The 21,440-nt window shown below is 33.3% G+C and overlaps 1 protein-coding gene across 1 annotated transcript in view; it reads left to right on the top strand.

Annotated features, from left to right (window-relative positions):
* Window positions 1–21,440, top strand: part of MANEA (mannosidase endo-alpha) — a 72,276-nt gene that overhangs the window by 8,167 nt on the left and 42,669 nt on the right. The window contains exon 2 of the mRNA XM_007195973.2: window positions 2,743–3,324. Within this exon, the coding sequence (XP_007196035.1) occupies window positions 2,781–3,324 (544 nt within the window). The 5' untranslated portion in view covers window positions 2,743–2,780. The remainder of the gene's footprint in view (window positions 1–2,742; window positions 3,325–21,440) is intronic.

The raw sequence follows: 21,440 nt of genomic DNA, 5'->3' as shown, positions 1-21,440 counted from the left end.
CTATAGTATCGATATTTGTAGAATTGTAAATGTGCTGAATACTATAATTATTGGACAGAGACTATCAGATTAGATTAAAACCAACAATAACAATAAAGCAATGTCATATTTCAAAAAAAAAAACTAGTCATTTAAGGTGATGATGAGGTGATAAAAATGATATACTGTGCCAACATGAACCCAATAAAATAAGTTATAGCTATATTAATATTAGAGTGGAATTTAAGTCAAAACCCATCAGTAGAGAAGGGAAGGAACATTTCATTATAAAACAATATTTAATACTTTAGGAAAATATAACTCCTAAATTTGTCTCCACATAATAACATCAGTGACAATTATATAATGTAAGCAGTTATAGACATGGCATAATGATGGTGGGGGATTTTCAACACAAGTAGAAGAAAGATGAGTGAGAATATGAAAAATATAACCCACATGCTTAGTGTATTTGGTTTGGTAGACATATGTAGAACTCAGTAACCACTAGCTGCAGAATATATATTCCTTTCTGGTGCATATGGGATACTTAACAAAATTGTTCATAGGTTGAGCCTTAAAGCAAGTCTCAACATATTTCAAAGGATTGAAATCACACTGGGAATGTTTTCAGTTGACTCACACTAGAAATCAATAACAAAAAGATAAATTTATTTATTTATAAATTTAAAAAATAAATCTAAGTAGCTGAAACTCATTTTCAGGACAAAGCCTCATATTGAAGAGTAACTTCTGGAAATAACTTTCAAATTGAGCAGGTTAGGAACAAAATAAAAGTGAGGGAAATAACAAATTCCAGGTAAATGTGGGAATGGAGAAAACCCCAACTGATCTCGGAAAAAAATTCAAGGCCATATTAAAACTTCACAAAAACAACAGAAGAATGATTGCTAGAGTTGTGAAGCTAGAAAAATTATCATGATTGAACATTCATTTCAAACATTAAGGAAAAATTATTTCATGTAATATTTAGCAACAGAAAAAAGAATTTCAGTCAAATTCCATACAAAGTCACTATGGGCAAAAAAGTTAAACTTGTAAATACTTGAAGCATGCCAGAGAACCATGTTCATAAATATATAACAACTGTAACCTAATATTTAAATAGAAGTAAAGTATGTGAGATATGAATGAACAAGTAAATTACAATTATGAAAACTCAGAAATGAGAGAATATTAAAATAATTAAAATTGACAAAATTCATATTCCTAACTGAAGACTAGAAGACAAACATAACAGATAATGCCATATGAGAAATAGAGGGTAACAAGACACTTAAAAATCAAAATTAAATGAAGAAAGAGGTGACAAAGAGAAGGTGCAGTTGTAAAAATTCAGCAAAGATTCAATAAAAGTAATAGCACTTCTTGAAGAAGGAAAGCAAAGCAGTGAAACAATACTAAAGTTAAAATTGGAAATATTTGGTGACATAAAACAGTAGATGTTACTAGGTTAATTTCTTAATAGGAAGATAAAGGATTTCTTATGTGATTGATTCTGTTTTCTCTACAAAGTATAAGACATGGCTATCTGAAGAGAATAAAGGAAATTGGTGATGTAGTAGCACGTTTGATGAAAAATGAGAAGGAATGAAATAATTCTTTTGAGGTTAGAAAAATGAAAGTACTGGGGTATAGTAATAGGCTTGTTAAGCCATCTTGAATGTCCGAAATTTATGGTCATAAATTCAGAGTGAAAAGTCAACATGGTGTGTGTTTTTCTCCAATATCATTATGTAATTCTGGATCAAGGTCAAGCCAGGCATCATTTATTTGAGGTTCTACCAGATAAGTATTAAGGAAGGAGAGAAGTAAAGGAATTTAAGGGTACAGTTGTCCTTTGGTATCCGTGAGGGGGCTGGGATTGGTTCCAGGACCCACGTGGATACCAAAATCTGTGGATGCTCAAATTCCTTATGTAAAGTGGCATAGTACAGTTTGCCCTCTGTGGGTTCCTCATCCGTGGATTCAAACAACCTGTGGATATGGAGGGCCTACTGTTTTGCAAGTGAGGAATTTCAGTGCTGGACTATGGGCTATAAACTGCTTCACTAGAGACAAAACATGAAGAAAAAAAGTGATAGTGAAAAAGTGGTAGAGTCAGTGGATTAGACATCTCAAAAAGGTAAAGGAATTGACTGAGTGGGAGTACTAAAGTAGAGAGGCTCAAAGCATGGAAGGTTATGTGTAGAAAATGGAAAAAAATGAAATAACAATTTTGATTGAAAATGACGAGATCAAGATTATGAGTATGACACCTGAGTTGGTGAAATGCGGTGGAAGAACAGGTCATTAGAAGTGAGGTAGTCAAAGAATAAGTTTTTGAAATTCCATTTAATGACTAGGTTTTTAATATACTCATAAATATTTTGTTTTTAAATATGAACTTTTCATTTTATATTTATATTTAGAAAATTTTAGTCTCTCTATATGGAATGTTTCCTTGCTATAGTCAGTATATGTAAAATCTGTCCAAATGATGAAGAATGTATTCATTTTCTTAAATTCTTAAAATCTTTGTCTGACAAAAATGTAATTGTGATATTTCCAAATACATACTGCTGTTCAGTCTAGCCATGTGTAGATTCTTTTGTAGATATTAATATTTGATTATATAGTTAATGCCATAATGCACTTTAAAATTTTGCAGTGTAACACTTTATGGTTTTAGTTTTCCTTTTGAATATATTGGAAAATATTGTTAATACCACTTATTAATTACCGGTTTTCAATAAATTACAGCTAAACATTTACCATTTTGGAATTTAAAGTATGACATCATGGCAAAGTTTCGAAGAAGGACTTGCATCACTTTGTCACTTTTTATTCTATTTGTTTTCTCTCTGATGATGGGTTTAAAAATGCTGAGACCACATAAAGCTGCTTTTGGAGATCCTTTTGGACTTGACCTTCTTCCAGAAATTCGGCAACAAACTCCTCATTTGGTAAAAACTTTTGATTCCCAAAAGAGTGACAAAATCGACAGTGAAACAAACGTCAAGAATTTAAAAAGTGTTGAAATCACTGTGAAACCTTCCAAAGCCTCTGAACCATACCTGGAAGAACTGCCACCTCGGAATTATTATTTACATATATTTTATTACAGCTGGTATGGAAATCCACAATTTGATGGTAAATATGTACATTGGAACCATCCAATCCTCTCGCATTGGGACCTTAGAATAGCCAAGAAATATCCACAAGGGAAACACAACCCCCCAGATGACATTGGCTCCAGCTTTTACCCTGAATTGGGAAGTTACAGCTCTCGGGATCCTTCTGTCATTGAAACTCACATGAAACAAATGTACTCAGCTTCAATTGGTAATTATTTTATGTGTGTGTTTAGATATGTGTGTGTATGTATGTGAGTGTGTATGTATATGTGAGTTTGTGTGTATAAATAATTTTTTGTAGAACATTAATTACTAATTAGTCTTCACATTGTTGTTAATTATAATTTTAAGCTTACACACCGTAAATTAAACTGTTGTTAAGCATCTTTTAGCATGTTAACACTAACATTTCTGGATATAATATTTTTATTCATTTCTAATTTAGTACTCCTTCTGAATTTTATTAAATTATGATTGACATAAGCTGCAATGAATTCTCTCACTTTGATGTACATCTGTTTAAATATCACCCCAATCGTGAAGTGAAATATTCTATAGCTTCCCTTATTCAGCCCTCCCTACATTCCAGGAAACTATGTATCTTATTTTTATCACTGTAGAGTAGTAGTTGTAAATGCTCTATTATTATATAAAAATAGAATCATCCAACACTTATGTGTGTGTGGGGGGGGTGGGGGGGAGTCTTTTGCTCAGTATGCTGTTTTGAAATTTACCCATGTTGTTAACTCTATCAGTAGTTTAGTCATTATTATTGCTTAATAGTATTCCATTGTATGATTATAGCAATTTGTTTCTGCATTCGTCTTGATGCACATTTGTGATATTTCATACTTTAGGCATGTAGCATAGAATTTGGTCTTTTTTTGTTTGTTTGTTTTTTAAACTAGTCTGACAAACTTATATTTTAACTCCTGTTTATTTCATTTATATTTAATGTAATACTGATATGGGTGATTTTAAATGTTTCATTTTGCTATTTGTTTTCTTTTTCTCTCTGTTATATTCCTTTTCCTCCTTTTTTCTGCCTTGTATTGAAAATGTTTATTCCATCTTATATTCTCTTCTGGCTTATTAGCTATATTCCTTCATTTTATTTATTTTATGATTGCTCTGATGTTTACAACATGCCTCTTTAACTTAATTGTTGGGAAGTCACAAATTATTCTTATTGTTGTCCCCACTTCCTCTCAACTTTCTCTTCCCTCTAACTTCTGGCACTCCAATTACACATATTTACATAGAGTCATGTTGTCCCACAAGTAAATAATATGAAAAAAATGTGTAATTGGGTGTCTGAAAATACTTCAATTTATTAATATACCCTTTATAAAACTCTCCCTGTTTTGGTTCCCTCTGTCTTGTTAGTGTCTCTAGCACTAGGGCCACAAGAAGAAATTGGGCATTCTCACATTTTTCTGACTCTTCAGAAGGTGCCAACTCACTGTTGAGCTGATATGGGTATAGAAACATGCAAGACTTTTTCGTGAACAAAACAATATAGAGTCCTGTGAATCTATATCAACTATGTGCAAGATGACTTGTTTCTCTTTTGTGGAGTAATTGGTTACTTTTCAACTATTTTTTGAAAATCTAACATTCTAGTATATATTTATAGCTCTAGTTTCTAGTTGTATGACAAAATATGACACAAAATAGGATTGGTAAATTGAGAGAGCATTGACTGCTGTGTGTGTATGTATCTGCCTCTATTTACAATTTACTTTTGGAGGGAGAATCTTTCAAAAGACTTCTTTCCTATTTTCTACAAAGTATTTGTATCACATTCAAGTCATTTTTGTTATTTCAAGATTGATTTGTTTATGGCTATAAAAGTATACAATGAGGGTTTTTTAAAATCTCAGATGTACAACTTAACATGTATATATACTCATAACACATATAACTATTATATATAAATATATAAATGACATACTGCATATTTTATAATTTTAATTGTGATTAGGAAGTTTCAGTTCATATTTAGATTTATGCCTAACATTTATAAAGATCTTCCCCATATATTATTTACTGCTATATAATTTTTTGAACATGAAATGTTTCAAAACATTGTCAACAGTACAATTTTAATTTTAAGTGTTGGCAGTCACACTATTGATGCAAATATTTTATTTCTTTGGTTGATTTTCTACTGGGGAACACCTAACACTTGTGAGTAATAAAAGTGACATTACAGTCCATCTGTAAATAAATTATTTCCTTATCAGTTAAATATTGAATTATACTCATTGAGAAATAACTGACATATAATGTTATATAGGTTTAAGACGTGTAGGATATTGAATTTATATATTTATATTTCAGTATGATTGCCATTATAGCGTTAGCTAAAACCTCTATCACATCCCCTAATTATCATTTCTTTAGTGATGGGAATAATTAACACATAGGCTCTTAGCAGGTTTCATGTTTATGATTCAGTTTTGTTGTCTATAATCATTGTACTGTGTATTATATCTCCAGGTCTTAATTTATATACTAGTTGGAAGTGTGTACCTTAAACAGTATATCTCCCATTTCCCCACTCCTGATCCCCTAGTAACCACCCTTCCATTCTGTTTCCTTGTATTCAGTATTTTTTTAATATTCCACATATAAGAGATAATTTGTAATATTTGTCTTTCTGTGTCTGACTTATCTCACTTAGCATAAATCCTCACTATCCATCATGTTGTTGCAAATGGTAGGATTTCCTTTTTGCTTGTGGCTGAGTAGTATTCCATTTCCATATATATTTTATATATATACATATATATTTTATATATATACATATATATTTCATATATATAATGGAATATATATATATACACACACACATTTATTCATTGGTGGACACTTAGGTTGTTTTTGTACGTTGGTTATTGTGAATAATGCTGCATTAAACTTGGTAGTGCACGTATCACTTTGATAACCTGTTTTCATTTCCTTTGGATATATGCCCAGAAGTCAGATTGCTACATCATGTGGTAGTTCTGTTTGTAATTTTTTGAGGAACTCCTATACTCTTCTCCATAGTGGCTGAACTGTTTATAGTCCCAACAGCTGTGCACAAGAGTTCCCTTTTTTTCCCATATCTTCACCAACACTTGTCACTTTTTTTTTTCTTGGTGATAGATCTCACTGTGGTTTTGATCTGATCTTTATGATTTCTTTCCTTCTGCTAACTTTGGGTTTTTTTTGTTCTTCTTTCTCTAATTGCTTTAGGTGTAAGGTTAGGTTGTTTATTTGAGATGTTTCTTGTTTCTTGAGGTAGGATTGTATTGCTATAAACTTCCCTGTTAGAACTGCTTTTACTGCATCCCATAGGTTTTGGGTCATTGTGGTTTCATTGTCATTTGTTTCTAGGTATTTTTTGATGTTCTCTTTGATTTCTTCAGTGATCTCTTGGTTATTAAGTAGTGTATTGTTTAGCCTCCATGTGTTTGTATTTTTTCCTATAATTGATATCTAGTTTCATAGTGTTGTGGTCAGAAAAGATACTTGATACGATTTCAATTTTCTTACATTTACCAAGGCTTGATTTGTGACCCAAGATATGATCTATCCTGGAGAATGTCCCATGAGCACTTGAGAAGAAAGTGTACTCTGTTGTTTTTGGGTGGAATGTCCTATAAATATCAATTAAGTCCACTTGTTGAATGTATCATTTACAGTTTGTGTTTCCTTACTTATTTTCATTTTGGATGATCTGACCATCGGTGAAAGTGGGGTGTTAAAAGTTCCCTACTATTATTGTGTTACTGTCAATGTAACAGTAACAGCCTTTTATGGCTGTTAGTATTTGCTTTATGTATTGAGGTGCTTCTATGTTGGGTTCATAAATATTTACAATTGTTATATCTTCTTCTTGGATTGATCCCTTGATTATTATGTAGTATCCTTCTTTGTCTCTTGTAATAATCTTTATTTTAAAGTTTATTTTATCTGATATGAGAATTGCTACTCCAGCTTTCTTTTGATTTCCATTTGCATGGAATATCTTTTTCCATCCCCTCACTTTCAGTCTCGATGTGTCCCTAGGTCTGAAGTGGGTCTCTTGTAGACAGCATATATGCCAGTCTTGTTTTTGTATCCATTCAGCCAGTCTGTGTCTTTTGGTTGGAGCAATTAATCCATTTACATTTAAGATAATTATCAATATGTATGTTCCTATTACCATTTTCTTAATTATTTTGGGTTTGTTATTCTAGGTCTTTTCCTTCTCTTGTGTTTCCTGCCTCAAGAAGTTCCTTTAGCATCTGTTGTAAAGCTGGTTTGGTGGTGCTGAATTCTCTTAGCTTTTGCTTGTCTGTAAAGGTTTTCATTTCTCCGTTGAATCTGAATGAGATCCTTGCTGGGTAGAGTAATCTTGGTTGTAGGCTTTTTCCTTTCATCACTTTAAATATGTCCTGCCTCTCCCTTCTGACTTGCAGAGGTCCTGCTGAAAGATCAGCTGTTAACCTTATGGGGATTTCCTTGTATATTATTTGTTGTTTTTCCCTTGCTGCTTTTAATATTTTTTCTTTGTATTTAATTTTTGATAGTTTGATTAATATGTGTCTTGGCATGTTTCTCCTTGGATTTATCCTGTATGGGACTCTCTGTGCTTCCTGGACTTGATTGACTATTTCCTTTTACATATTAGGGAAGTTTTCAACTATAATCTCTTCAAATATTTTCTCAGTCCCTTTCTTTTTCTCTTCTTCTTCTGGGACCCCTATAATTCGAATGTTGGTACGTTTAATGTCGTCCCAGAGATCTCTAAGACTGCCTTCAATTCTTTTCATTCTTTTTTTCTTTTTTCTGCTCTGCAGTAGTTATTTCCACTATTTTATCTTCCAGGTCACTTATCCGTTCTTCTGCCTTAGTTATTCTGCTATTGATTCCTTCTAGAGAATTTTTAATTTCATTTATTGTGTTGTTCATCATTCTTTGTTTGCTCTTTAGTTCTTTTAGGTCCTTGTTAAACGATTCTTGTATTTTCTCCATTCTATTTTGGATCATCTTTACTATCATTATTTTGAATTCTTTTTCAGGTAGACTGCCTATTTCCTCTTCATTTGTTAGGTCTGGTGGGTTTTTACCTTGCACCTTTATCTGCTGCGTGTTTCTCTGTCTTCTCATTTTGCTTCACTTACAGTGTTTGGGGTCTCCTTTTCACAGGCTGCAGGTTCGTAGTTCCCATTGTTTTTGGTGTCTGCCCCCAGTGGCTAAGGCTGGTTCAGTGGGTTGTGTAGGCTTCCTGGTGCAGGGGACTAGTGCCTGTGTTCTGGTGGATGAGGCTGGATTTTGTCTTTCTGGTGGCAGGACCGTGTCCAGTGGTGTGTTTTGGGGTGTCTGTGACCTTATTATGATTTTAGTCAGCCTGTCTGCTAATGGGTGGTGGTGTGTTCCTGTCTTGCTAGTTGTTTGGCATAGGGTGTCCAGCACTGTAGCTTGCTGGTTGTTGAGTGGAGCTGGGTTTTATGTTGAGATGGAGATCTCTGGGAGAGCTTTTGCCTTTTGATTTTACGAGGAGCTGGGAGGTCTCCGGTGGACCAATGTCCTGAACTCGGCTCTCCCACCTCAGAGGCACAGGCCTGACACCCGGCTGGAGCACCAAGATCCTGTCAGCCACAAGGCTGCTAGTGTTGGAGGGTCTCCTGCAGAGGCGGGGGGTGGCTGTGGCTCACCGTGGGGACAAGGGCACTGGCAGCAGAAGTTCTGGGAAGTACTCCTTGGCGTGAGCCCTCCCAGCATCTCCTCACTGTGGTTTTGATTTGTATTTTCCAGGTGATTCGTAATTTTTTCATGTACCTGTTGGCCATTTGCATGTCTTCCTTGGAAAAATGCCTCTTCGGTTCCTCTGCCCATTTTAAAATTGGATTGTTTGGTTTTTGTTAGTGAGTTATATGAATTTTTTGTAAATGATGGATATTAATCCCTTATTCATTACATGGTTTGCAAACAATTTCTCCCATTCTGTAGGTGCCTTTTAATTGTGCTATTGTTGCTTTTGCTGTGTAGAAGCTTTTAAGATTGATATAGTTCCACTTGTTGATTTTTTCTTTTGTTATTTGTGCTTTCGGTGTCATATGCAAAATATCAGTGCCAAGACCAATATCAAAGATCTTCCATCCTATGTTTACTTCAGGGCGTTTTATATCAGGTCTTATGTTTACTCATTGATCCCTTTCAAGGTGATTTTTGTGAGTAGTGTAGGATAGGCCCAACTTTCTTTTCTGTGTATGGTTATCTAGTTTTCCCAGCATCACTTGTTGAAGAGACTGTCCTTTCCCCATAGGCTGTACTTGGTTCTCTTATCATGTATTGATTCCTCAAGGTGTAAAGTTAGATTGTTTCTTTGCAATTTTTCCCATTTCTTAATATCTGCATTTATTACTATAAACTTTCCTCTCAGATCTGCTTTTGCAGCATCCTGTAGGTTTACATATGTGTTTTTATTTTCATTTGTTTTAAGATAATCTTTGATTCCCATTTTGATTTCTTCGTTCACCCATTGGTTGGTCACGAGTTTGTTGTTTAGTTTCCATATATTTGTAGATTTTCCAGCTGTTTTGATTGTTATAAGTATAGCTGTCCCAGCTTCCTTTTGGTTTCCGCTCGCATGGAATATCTTTTCGTCCTTTCACTTTGAGTTTATGTGCATCCTTAAAGTTTTCTTGTTGGCACCATACAGTTGGGTCTTGTTTTTCATCCATCCAGCCACTTACGTGCCTTTTGATTGGTGAATTTAATCCATTTACATTTAGAGCAATTATTAATATGTGAGGCCTTATTAATGCCACTTTATTAATTGCATTTTGGTTTTGTATTTCCATTATTTTTCTCTTTCTGCCTGCATTTGTATATTGGTTATTTTCCATGGTGGTATGCTCTTTTTCCCCCTTTTTTGTCTTTTGTGGATCTCCTCCAGATTTTTGTTTTATTGTTACCAAGGGGGTTATGTGTAAAACATCTCACACATAAAAAAGTCCAATTCAGGCTGAAAGCAACTTATTTTTACTCCCTAATGTGTCTACCATTTTGCTCCTCCCTTTATATTATTGATGTCACAATTTACCTCTTTTTTGTTGTGTATTTATTAACAACTTATAGCATCTATAGTTACTTTTCCTCCTCTTTCATTTAGCCTTTATACTATTGTTGAATAGTTAACACACCATCCTACTACAGAGTTATAGTTTTCGAAGTCTGACTGTGTATTTCTCAATTTGGCCAGTGTATTGTGTAATTTTGTATGTTTTCATTTGGCTGATTAGCCTGTTTTCATTTCAGCTTGAAGAACTCCTTTAAGCATTTCTTGCAAGGCAGATGTAGTCGTGGTGAACTCCCTTAGATTTTGTTTGTCTGGGAAAGCCTTTACTTTACTTCTCCTTCATATATGAAGGATAATTTTGCTAGATAAAGCATTCTTGGCTGACCATTTTTATCTTTCAGCCCTTCAAATATGTCATTCTGTTGTCCCCTGGCCTGAAGAGTTTCTGCAAAGAAATCTGCTGATAGCCTAATGGCAGTCCATTGTAGATTTAATTCGTTTTTTATTTTTTCCCTGCCTGCCTTTAAAGTCTCAGAGAATGTCTTTTTGCATTGAGATAATAGGATTGTCTATTAGCTTTGTAGACTTGTATATCCAAGTATTTCCTCAGATTTTGGAAGTTCTCAGCTATTATTTCTTTAAATTAACTCCCTGTCCTCCCCCTTCTCTGTCTGGAACCCTGATTATTCTGATATTTGCCTTTTTGATGGATATTTGTAGATCACGTTGGCTTTCTTTGCTCTTTTTTAATCTAAATTCCCTCTTCTGTCATTTCAAAATTCCTGTCCTCCAAGTTACATTTTTTTTTTCTTCCATATAGTCAGGCCTGCTGCAGATTTTCTCTATTGCGTAATACTTCAGGTCATTCATTGAATTTTCAGTTTCAGAATTTTGTTTGGTTCTTTATAATAATTTTAATAGTTTTCTTTTCTTTAATAAAGAAAAGGAAATAAAGAAATCATTTTATTCCTGATTTCATTGAATTGTCTTTCTGAGTTTTCTTGTAACTTGTTGAGTTCCTTCAGAACAGCTAATTTGAATTCTTTATTAGTTAGATCATATATTCTGCACCTTGTAGCTTGGTTGCTGGAAAATACTGTTTTCTTTTTGTGATGCTGTATTTCCTTGGTTTTATTTATAGTTCTTGTGGATATGGGTTGATGCTGTCACATTTGAAGTAGTAGGTACCTCCTTAACTCTGCTCCTGCCCTCTGCATATGACATATTATCTTTATAGTGTTGATATTTGAGTTTTTTCCCCTGTGAAGCTATATCTGCTCCAGTATACTTCTTATCCCCTGTGGGCAGACTTCTAAGCTTTTATGTCTACTTGGCTTTTAACATTTCACCAGGTTGGCTGTTGGAAACCTCTTTTGTTTCTCAGAATGTGGCCACTATAGCTCAGATTTGTGGTTTCTCACTTACTGTGAGAAACCACTGACTGTGGTGGCTTGTTTTCTTAGTGGGCTCCCTGTTTACCAGCACACATTTCCGGAGGTTCACTCTGGAGTGAGCACAAGGAGCCAGCAGCAAAGTGGGAGGAGGTGTGGGTGATAGCACTGAGGTGTATTGAGAGTGCCCACATACCTAGTTGAGCAATCTCAATGGGTGGTGTTCCAACAGGCTCATGGCTGGAGTGCTACCCCTTTAATGCTATTCGAAATTCTTTTCTTCTCTTTGCCATCATCCTCCCTTCCCTCAGTTGTGAAGCTCCCATCTTAGTATTCCAGGTGCTGGTGAAGAGAAATGGGTTTCTCCAGCCATATCCTGCCCAACTGGGGTAGCCTGTTACCCACTGCTTTCTTTTTCCCATGAAGGAGAGGTTACCTCCACTGGATAAATCAGCCTTGTTCAGTGTTTCCTTGGGGGAGGAGCAGCACCAGTAAAGTTTCTCATAATTCCTTCTCTTTGACCAAATTCAAGTCCTTTTGTGAAGGCTGGACTTCTGCAAGTTTTCTTTCATGCGTGAGTGCCTGCCAGGGTTAGCACGTACTCAATTTTTGCCTGATAGCAGCCAGTGTGGGTCTAGGCAGATTTGCTGGCCCTGCTGGTTTGGCAGCCCTTAGAGAGGTTTGTCTGTTTCTTACTTGCTACACTGTTGGGGGAGATTCCTCACAGGTCCCTTGGAGTGAGGTGCTAGGTCCCAAAATACCCACAGAGGTAATTCATTTATGTAAGGATATCTAATTAAAAAGGGGGATATAAAGGAGGACCGTCTTATACCACCATGTTGCTGATGTCACTTCCTATTATACTTATCATTATTAGGCAGAGAATAATTTAACTATAAAAATAGTGAACACAAAACACTATTTTGGTCCATGGAACTATCATGCTGACCCTGGCATTTTTTTAATTGAAGAAGACAGTCAATGAAGGCTATTTGAATTGCTATATGGTTGAATGTGCTTTGACTTCTTTAACCTTCATATTTTTCCTTTGATATAAATGGCCTCATTTTTATTTTTATTGAATTGCTCTGTGAGGTAATGATACTTTTGTATCTCACAGTACAAGCTGGGTAATTATTTGCTTTACCATTAAAGTGTCATGTGTATAAATATTAGCAGTTTAATCTTTTTTTTCCTGGAAAAGAATGACTAAATTAAAATGAAGTATTAATGTTATATTTAAATTCCAACCATTATATTATAATAATGTGTCAGATAGCAGATAGAAGCCACTGATAGATATGTATCCTTTTCAAGTCTTTAAAGTATCACAGATGAGTACCTTTTTTTTAAATAAAATTTTCAAAAAACATAGTGGGGTATTCAGAATAATGGCCCCAAAGATGTACACATTCTAATGGCCAGAATCTCTGAATATATTGTCTTACAAGGCAAAAGGAATTAAGGATGCAGATGCATAATTAAGGTTGCTAATCAGTTCACCTTGAGGTGGGACTAATCTAATCATTGGAGTCCCTAAAAGTAGAAGAGGGAAAAGAGAGAGTCAGAGATAAGTGATCTTAAAAGGACTCAGCTTGCTCTGCCTGCTTTTGAAATGGGGTTAGAAAAGTCATGAGCCAAACAATGTGTCTTCCACAAGCTCAGAACAGCAAGGAAACAGCTTCTTCCTTGGAGCCTCTAAAAAGGAATGTAGTTCAGTGCAACCCCTTGATATTAGCCTAGTGAGACCCATGTCAAATTCTGACCTATAAAACTGTAAGATAATACATTTTCATTGTGTTAAGCCATTAAATTTGTGTTCATTCGTTTTGGTAGTAATAGAAAACTAATACACTTAGCAAAACATAATTCATTCTATGTCTTTAAAATTATCTTCCCTTTCCCTCAGTTTAGCACTAAATACTTACTGCGTTTCTACCGTGTCCCAACCTTATGTTAGATTCTAGGGACAAGAAGAAGAAGAAGTCGCATACCTTGGACTTCCCTTTGTTTTCTTCACTGGTACTTCAAAAGCACTAGATGGAAACTAATATTAGAATATTTTCTGAAGGTGGAAATTATCAGTTTTTACAAGGCCACAATTATCTCTGTATCCCCTGCCTTTAAAATTTGTACATAAAAGTAGAAGAAATAGAACTTACAGTAAGATGAATTAGATTTTTGACGTTTAAATTAACATCTAACCCAATGTCATAAATTTTCCTTTTAGAATAATTGTATTAAGTTTAAAATGCATATTTATAAATGCAGATTGGTGATAGTTTCATATTGCTATAGATAACTGAGTTTAGTTCTACTGATTGCTTTATCTCTTGGGAGTGTGCTGGGTTTTTCTTGTTTTTACGTATGCCTTGTAATTTTTTCTTGAAAGCTTGTTGTCTTTTGTAGGTCCATAGAGACTGTAGCATGTAGCTTTCATCTCTGGAAAATGGACATGCCTCTCTTTCTGCTAAGAACGTAATATGGGCATTTCTCACTTCATTTGTTAAGAAGACTGTACTATCGCCATTGACATGTTCTTCTGCTTTTATAAAAAATCCAATGACTATGTATATTTGTTTGGGTTTATTTCAGGACTCTATTCTGATCTGTTGATTTAATATGTCTATCCTTTCATCAGTACCACCCTGTCTTGATTGCTTTAGCTTCCTGAAGTCAGGTAGTAGTATGATTCCTCTTTGTTCTCTTTCAAAATTGCATTGGCTATTTAATTCCTTTGCCTATTCATATCAACTAGTCCGTATCTTTAAAATATCCTGGTGGAATTTAGAGTGGGATTGCCTTGAATATATAGATCAATTTGAGGAAAGTTGACATTTTAAAAATAATAAGTTACCACTATTGAACAATAACAAGTTAAATATTCCATTCCATAAACGTGATGTATTTTTCCATTTATACAGGACTTTAAATTTTTTTTAACTTTCTTTAGATTTTTATAATTTTCAGTGTACAGATTCTGTACATATATTTTTACATTTATTTTAAGTATATTTTTGGGGGGTGTTACTATAAATGATACTGTTTCTTAAATTTTTATTTTTTTGCCCATCAAAAGTGTATAGAAATACTATATATTTATATCTATATCTTGTATCTTGTGATTTTGATAAACTCAGCTTATTAACTCTAGGAGCATTTTTGTGGATTCTTTGTGTTTATAGACAATTGAATGCAAATAAAGACATGTTTGTATCTTCCTTTCTAATCTGTATACCTTTGTTTCTTTTTCTTGCCTTGTTGCACTGGTTTGGACTTCCGATGTTATGTAGATATAAGTGGTAAGAGAAGAGGATATACTTGACTTGATTTTGATCTTAGGGGAAAAGAAGTCTTTCTTCATTATTGTATGAGTTCTAGGGGTTTTTTAATGTCATTTATCAAGTCAAAAAAGTTCACTTCTATTACTAGTGCTGAGAGTTTTACCATGCTGAGTTTTATCAAATGCTTTCTTTCTGTACCCATTGATAAGATCTTAAAATTTTTTTTTCAAATTCTTTTTATTCTGGTAAAATACACATAACATACAATTTACCATTTTAACCATATTTAAGTGTACAGTTCAGTGATATTAAATACATACATAACACTGTAAACCATCACCCCCATCCATCTTCATAACTCATGTTCATAACTGAAACTTTACCTATTAAATGATAACTCCCTATTCCCCTCACCCCACCTTTGGCAACAATCATTATACTTTCTGTCTCTATTATTTTGTATCTAAGCACCTCATATAAGTAGAATCATACAGTATTTATCTTTCTGTGACTGTTTTATTTCACTTAGCATCATATGGGTTTATCCATGTTGTAGCATATTGCAGAATTTCATTCTTTTTAAAGATTGAATAATATTCCATTGTATGTAGATACCACATTTTGCTTATATATTCATCTGTTGATGGACACTTGAGTTGCTCCCACATTTTAGACATGTGAATAATGCTACTATGAACATGTGTACAAATATAAATATCTCTTCAATAACCAGACTTCAACTTCAATTTTTTTAGTTATATACTTAGATTGGAATTACTAGATTACGTGGTAATCCTGTGTTTAATTTTTTGAGGAACTGCTCTACTGTGTTCCACAGCAACTGTACCTTTTTACATACTTACCAACAGTGCACAAGGATTTCAATCTTTCCACATCCTTGCCAACAATTGTTTTCTGGTATTGTTTTTTTTTTTTTTAATAGGAGCAAGCCTTATGGGTGTGAGGTAGTATCTCATTATAATTTTGATTTGCATTTCCCTAATGATTAGTGATGTTGAACATCTTTTGATGTGCTCATTGGTCATTGAATATTTTCTTTGGAGAAATTTCTGTAAGTCCTTTGCTCATTTTTAGTCTGGTGGTTTATTTTTTTTATTGTTGAGTTTTAAGAGCTCTCTCTATACTCTGGATGTATTAATCCCTTGTCAGATAAATGGTTTGCAAATATTTTCTCCCATCCTGTGGGTTGCATTTTCACTCTGTTGATAGTGTCTTTTGATGCACAAAATTTTTAAATCTTCATAAAGTCCAGTTTATTTATTCTCTATTTTGTTACCTGTGCTTTTGGTGTCATATCCAAGTAATCATTACCAAATCTGCTGTCAGGAAGATTTTCCCCTATGTTTTCTTCTAAGAGTTTTGTAGTTTTAGGTCTTACATTTAGATCTGTGGTCCATTTTGAGTGAATTTTTGTGTATGGTGTTAAATAAGGGTCCAACTTAATTCTTTTGCATGTGAACATCCAGTTTTCCCAGCACTGTTTGTTAAAAAGACCGTCCTTGCCCCACTGAATGGTCTTGGCATCTCTGTCAAAAAAGATTTGAACATATATGCAAGGGTGTATTTCTGGTCTTTATTCTATTCCATTAGTCTATATGTTTGTCTTTATGCCAGTACCACACTATGTTGATTACTGTTGCTTTGTAATAAGTTTTGAAATCAAGAGGTATGAATCCTCCAATTTTGTCCTTTTTCAAGATTATTTTGGCTCTTCAGGATCACATGAAATTCCATATGAATTTCAGGATGGGTTTTTCTATTTATGCAAAAAATGTCATTGAGATTTTGATAGGGATCACATTGAATATGTAGATCACTTTGAATAGTCGTGACATTTTAACAAAATTAATTCTTTCAATCCATGAACATGGGATATGCTTGCATTTTTCGTGTTGTCTTTAATTTCTTTTAGCAATGTTTTGTAGTTTTCATTGTACAAGTCTTTCACCTCCTTAAGTTACTTCATAAGTATATTTTCCTTTTTGATGCTATTGTGTTTGAATTGTTTTTGAAATTTTCAGATTGTTTGTTGTTATTGTATAGAAATGAAACTAATTTCTGTGTGTTAATTTTGTATTCTGCAATTAGGATTAATTCACTTATTCTAATTATTTTGTGTATGTGGAATCTTTAGAGTTTTCTGCATATAAGATCATGTCATCTGCAGAGAAAATTTTACTTCTTTCTTTCCAGTTTGGATGCCTTTTATTTCTTTTTTTTTCCTAATTGCTGTCTAGAACTTCCAGTACTGTGGTAAATGGAAGTGGTGAAAGTAGACATCATTGCCTTGTTCTTGATGTTAGAGGAAAAGCTTTTAGTCTTTCACTGTTGAGTATGCTGTTCACTGTAGCTGTTTCATCAAAAGCTTTTGTTATGTTGTGGTATTTTTTTTTCTATTCCTAGTTGTTGAGTGCTTTTATGAAAGAGTGTTGAATTTTGTCAGATGCTTTTTCTGCATCAATTGAGATGACCATTTATTTATTTTTCCCTTCATTCTGTTAATGTGGTATATTACATTGATCAACTTCCATTTGTTGTATCATCCTAACATTCCAGGAATAAACCCTACCTAGTCATGATGTGTAAGCCTTTTAGTATGCTGCTAAATTCAATTCGCTAATATTTTTTTGAGGAGTTTTGCATCAGTATTCATAAGGGATAGTAGTTTGTACTTTTCTTGTGTCTTTGTCTGACTTTGGTATTAAGGTAGTGCTGACCTTATAGAATGAAGTATTCTCTTCTCTTTGGTTTTTGGAACAGTTTGAAAAGGATTGCTTCAGTTCTTCTTTAAATATTTGGTAGAATTCACCCATGAAGCCATCTGGTCTAGGGCTTTTTTTATGGTCAGGAGATGTTTGTTTATTGATTCAATTTCCTTAATAGTGATAAGTCTATTCAAATTGTTTATTTCTTCATAATTCAGTCTGGGTAGGTTTTGTTCTTCTAGGAATTTGTCCATTTCATCTAGGCTATCAAATTTGCTGTGTAAAATTGTTCCTAGTACTCTTTAGTTATCATTTTGCTTCTGTAGAATCAGTAGTAATATCCTCACTTTCATCTTTGATTTTAGTAATTTGTGTCTTCTCTCTTCTCCTCTTAGTTCATCCAGCTAAAGATTTGTTGATTTTGTGATCTCTTCCAAAAAACAAATTTTGATTTCATTGATTTTCTCTATTGTTTTTCTGTTTTGTGTTGCATTTATATCTGAGCTAATCTTTTATTATCTCTTTCCTCTGCTAGCTTTAGAATTAGTTTGTTCTTTTTCTAGTTCCTTAAGTTGTAAAGTTGTTTATTTGAGATTTTCCTTGTTTGTTAAATGTAAACATTTACAGCTATTTGTTTACCCTTTAGCATCACTTTGGCCACATCCCATAAGTTTTGGTATGTCATGTTTTTGTTTTATTCATCTCTTAAGTGTTTTCCAATTTCCCTTGTGATTTTTTCTTTGATCCATTGACTGTTTAATCTTTAGTGTTTAATATAGTTACTTATATGGATTGATTTTCAAATGTTGAATCTCATTTTTTATTCCTAGAATAAACCCCATTTGGTGATGATTTATTATCCTGCTTCTATATTGCTAAATCCTGTTTGCTCATCTTTTTAAAGGATTTTGTGTCCTTTTTCATGTGAGATGTTTGTCTGTGGTTTTTCTATTCTTGATGTCTTTGTCTTTTGTCATTAGAGTAGGTTATGACCTCATAAAATTAGTCAAGATGTCTTCCCTCTTGCATTTTCTGGAAGAGATTGAGTAGAGTTGGTTTTTTTTTTTTTTTTCTTACCTATTGATAGAATTCACCTGCGAAATCCTCTTGGGCTGGTGATTTCATTATTTTTTTAACTACAAAATAAATTTTATTAATAGACATAGGTCTGTTCATGTTATCTATTTATTCTAGAGTGAGTTTGGGTACTTTTATGTCTGAAAGAACTGGTCCATTTCATCTAATTTGTTAGTTTTTTGGGCAAAGAGCTGTGTGTATTATTTTTCTTATGCTTTTAAAGTATATGGCATCTATATAGATGCTGCCAAAAGATTTCTGTTTCTTTTCTCCTTTTTTTCCTGTCAGTATTTATAGAGTTTGATTATTATTGTTGACTCTTTCAGGGAACCAACTTTTGGTTTCATTGATTCTCTGGAAAAAGAATGTGTTCTGCTCCTGTTGAATGGGCTATCTTATAAATGTCAATTAGTTCAAGTTCTTGATAGTATTGTTCAGATCTTCTTTATCCTTTCTGATTTTCTGCTTGTTTTATCAGTTACTGATAAAGCAGTTTTGAAGTCTCCAAGTAGAATTGTGGATTCATCTATTTCTCCTTTCAGGTTTGTCAGTTTTTGCTTCATATATTTTGAAGGTCTTTTTTTAAGTACATAGACATTTAGGACTATTATATCTTTGGGGATAACTGAGTCCTTTGTTATGAAATAATCCCTCTTTATTGCTGGTAATATTCTTTGTTTTGAAGTCTACGTTGTCTCACATTGCTATAACAACTCCAGCTCTCTTTGATTAATGTTTGCCTTGTATATCCTTTTTCATTCTTTTACCTTTAACTTATCTTTGTCTTTATACTTAAAGTGGTTTTCTTGGACACAACATATGGTTAGGTCTTGCTTTTTTAAAATCCAATCTGAAAATTCTGTCTTTAAATCAGTATGATTAGACTGTTTGCACCTAATATGATTTATTTATATAGTTGGATTGATTGAAATCTACTATCTTTTCAGTCTCTTCCTATTTCTTTTTTTTTTTGATGAAAGTTCCTAATAATGCAATTGACAAGGAAATTTAGTTATTTCTGAGATATACATTTTAAAGTAATAACTAGAATTATGACTTATAACGCTATACCAGAACATATAAGATTTTTAGGAATTTCATACTTTTTATGATTACATTTAGTGTCTACTATTTGCTTAGTATTTATTTATTTTTCTTTTTTAGTTGATAACCTAAGGTTTACAAAATATACCTTTATGTGTAATGAGTCTACTTGCAAATAATACATGCTTCATATGTAGTATAAGGACCTCACCACGGTATATTCCCAGTTCTTCTCTTCCTTCCCATACTTTTTGCTAATGTTGTCATAATTCTTCTATTAGAAAAGGCACTATACACTACTCCTATTATAGACCAGAGCTTGGCAAACATTTTCTGTGAAGGACCAGGTAACAATAAATATTTTTTATTTTTATGTACCACATTGTTTTTGCTACCGCTCAATTCTGCCACTGTAGTGTAAAGGTAGCCATAAGCAAAGTGTAAACAAAGGTGCAGAACACTTGCCTTGCAGAGGTCAAGATTTGGTTCATGGGCAATGTGTTGCTGACCACAGCTTCAAACATTTGGTCATGTTATAAAGCAATTAAAAGTAAAAGAAAAAGAGTGTTTATTTTACCTTCATTTATTACATTTCCAATGTTCCTCATTTTTTAGAGTAAATCCAAGTGGATGTTTGGTATCACATTCATTCTCCCTCAAAAATTTCCTTTACCATTTCTTGTAGTACTGATCTGCTTGCGATGAAGTTTTTTACATTTTGTTTGTATCTTTTATCTGAATGATACTTCATCTGCTACAGAATTCTCAATGCGCAGATTTGGGGATATTTTATTTGTTTTTTTTTTGGAACTTTAAAAATATTATGCCATTGTCTTCTGTCTTTCATGGTTTCTGATGAGAAGTATGCTGTAATTTTTAAACATCTTTTTATATCTTAATTTTCCTGCATGTATCTGTCTTTTTTCTCTGACTTTCTATGCAATGTTTTTTTCTTGGTTTTTGATTTTTAGCAGTTTTAATATATTTTTGGTTGTTTTTTGGTATTTAGCCTTCTTCATGTTCTCTGAGCTTCTTGAATTTCTTGCTTTGTGTCATTAACTTTGCAAAATTCTTAGCTGTTATTTCTCTTTATATACCTTTTACTTCTGAGCTTTCAATTACATGTATGTTAGAACTTTGATATTTATCCCAGAGGTATTGGATGCATTGTTTATTGTTTTTTGCCCCCAATCATTTTTTCTAATTACATTTCTGTTACGATAATTTCTTGTAACATACTTAATTACCTGACTCTTTCCTCAGCTCTGCTGTGTCTGTTCATAGTCTGTTGAAGGCATTCTTCATCTCTTTTAATGTTTTTTTCATTCCCAGCATTTCTATTTGATTCTTTTAGTTTTCATCTCTCTGCTGATACTTTCCACCTGACCTTACATGTTGACTGTCTTTCCTATTAGATCTTTTAACATTTAATCATAATAGTAATTTTAAATTCCTTGTTTAGTGATTTCAACATCTATTTCAGATCTGAGTCAGGCTCTATTGATTGCTTTGAATGTGCATTATTTTTCTTGCTTTTTTATATGTCTTATAATTTGTTTTGAAATTGTCATTCTGTGTAATTGTGTTTATGCCTGGAAATGGGCTTGCTTTCTTTCTATTAAATCTTTAGTTTGAAAGAATGTTTGAGATGTTTGAAAGAAGCACTAAGTTCCCTATATGTAAAAGAAGCTATCACAAGCTCTGTTGAGGTAAACATAAACAAATTTACTTACTGTTTTACTGTC

The sequence above is a fragment of the Balaenoptera acutorostrata genome, chromosome 14 (genome assembly GCF_949987535.1).
Source record: "Balaenoptera acutorostrata chromosome 14, mBalAcu1.1, whole genome shotgun sequence".
NCBI classification, from domain to species: domain Eukaryota; kingdom Metazoa; phylum Chordata; class Mammalia; order Artiodactyla; family Balaenopteridae; genus Balaenoptera; species Balaenoptera acutorostrata.
The sequence above is the reverse complement of the archived record's forward strand: the minus strand, read 5'-3'. Positions and strand labels throughout refer to the sequence as shown.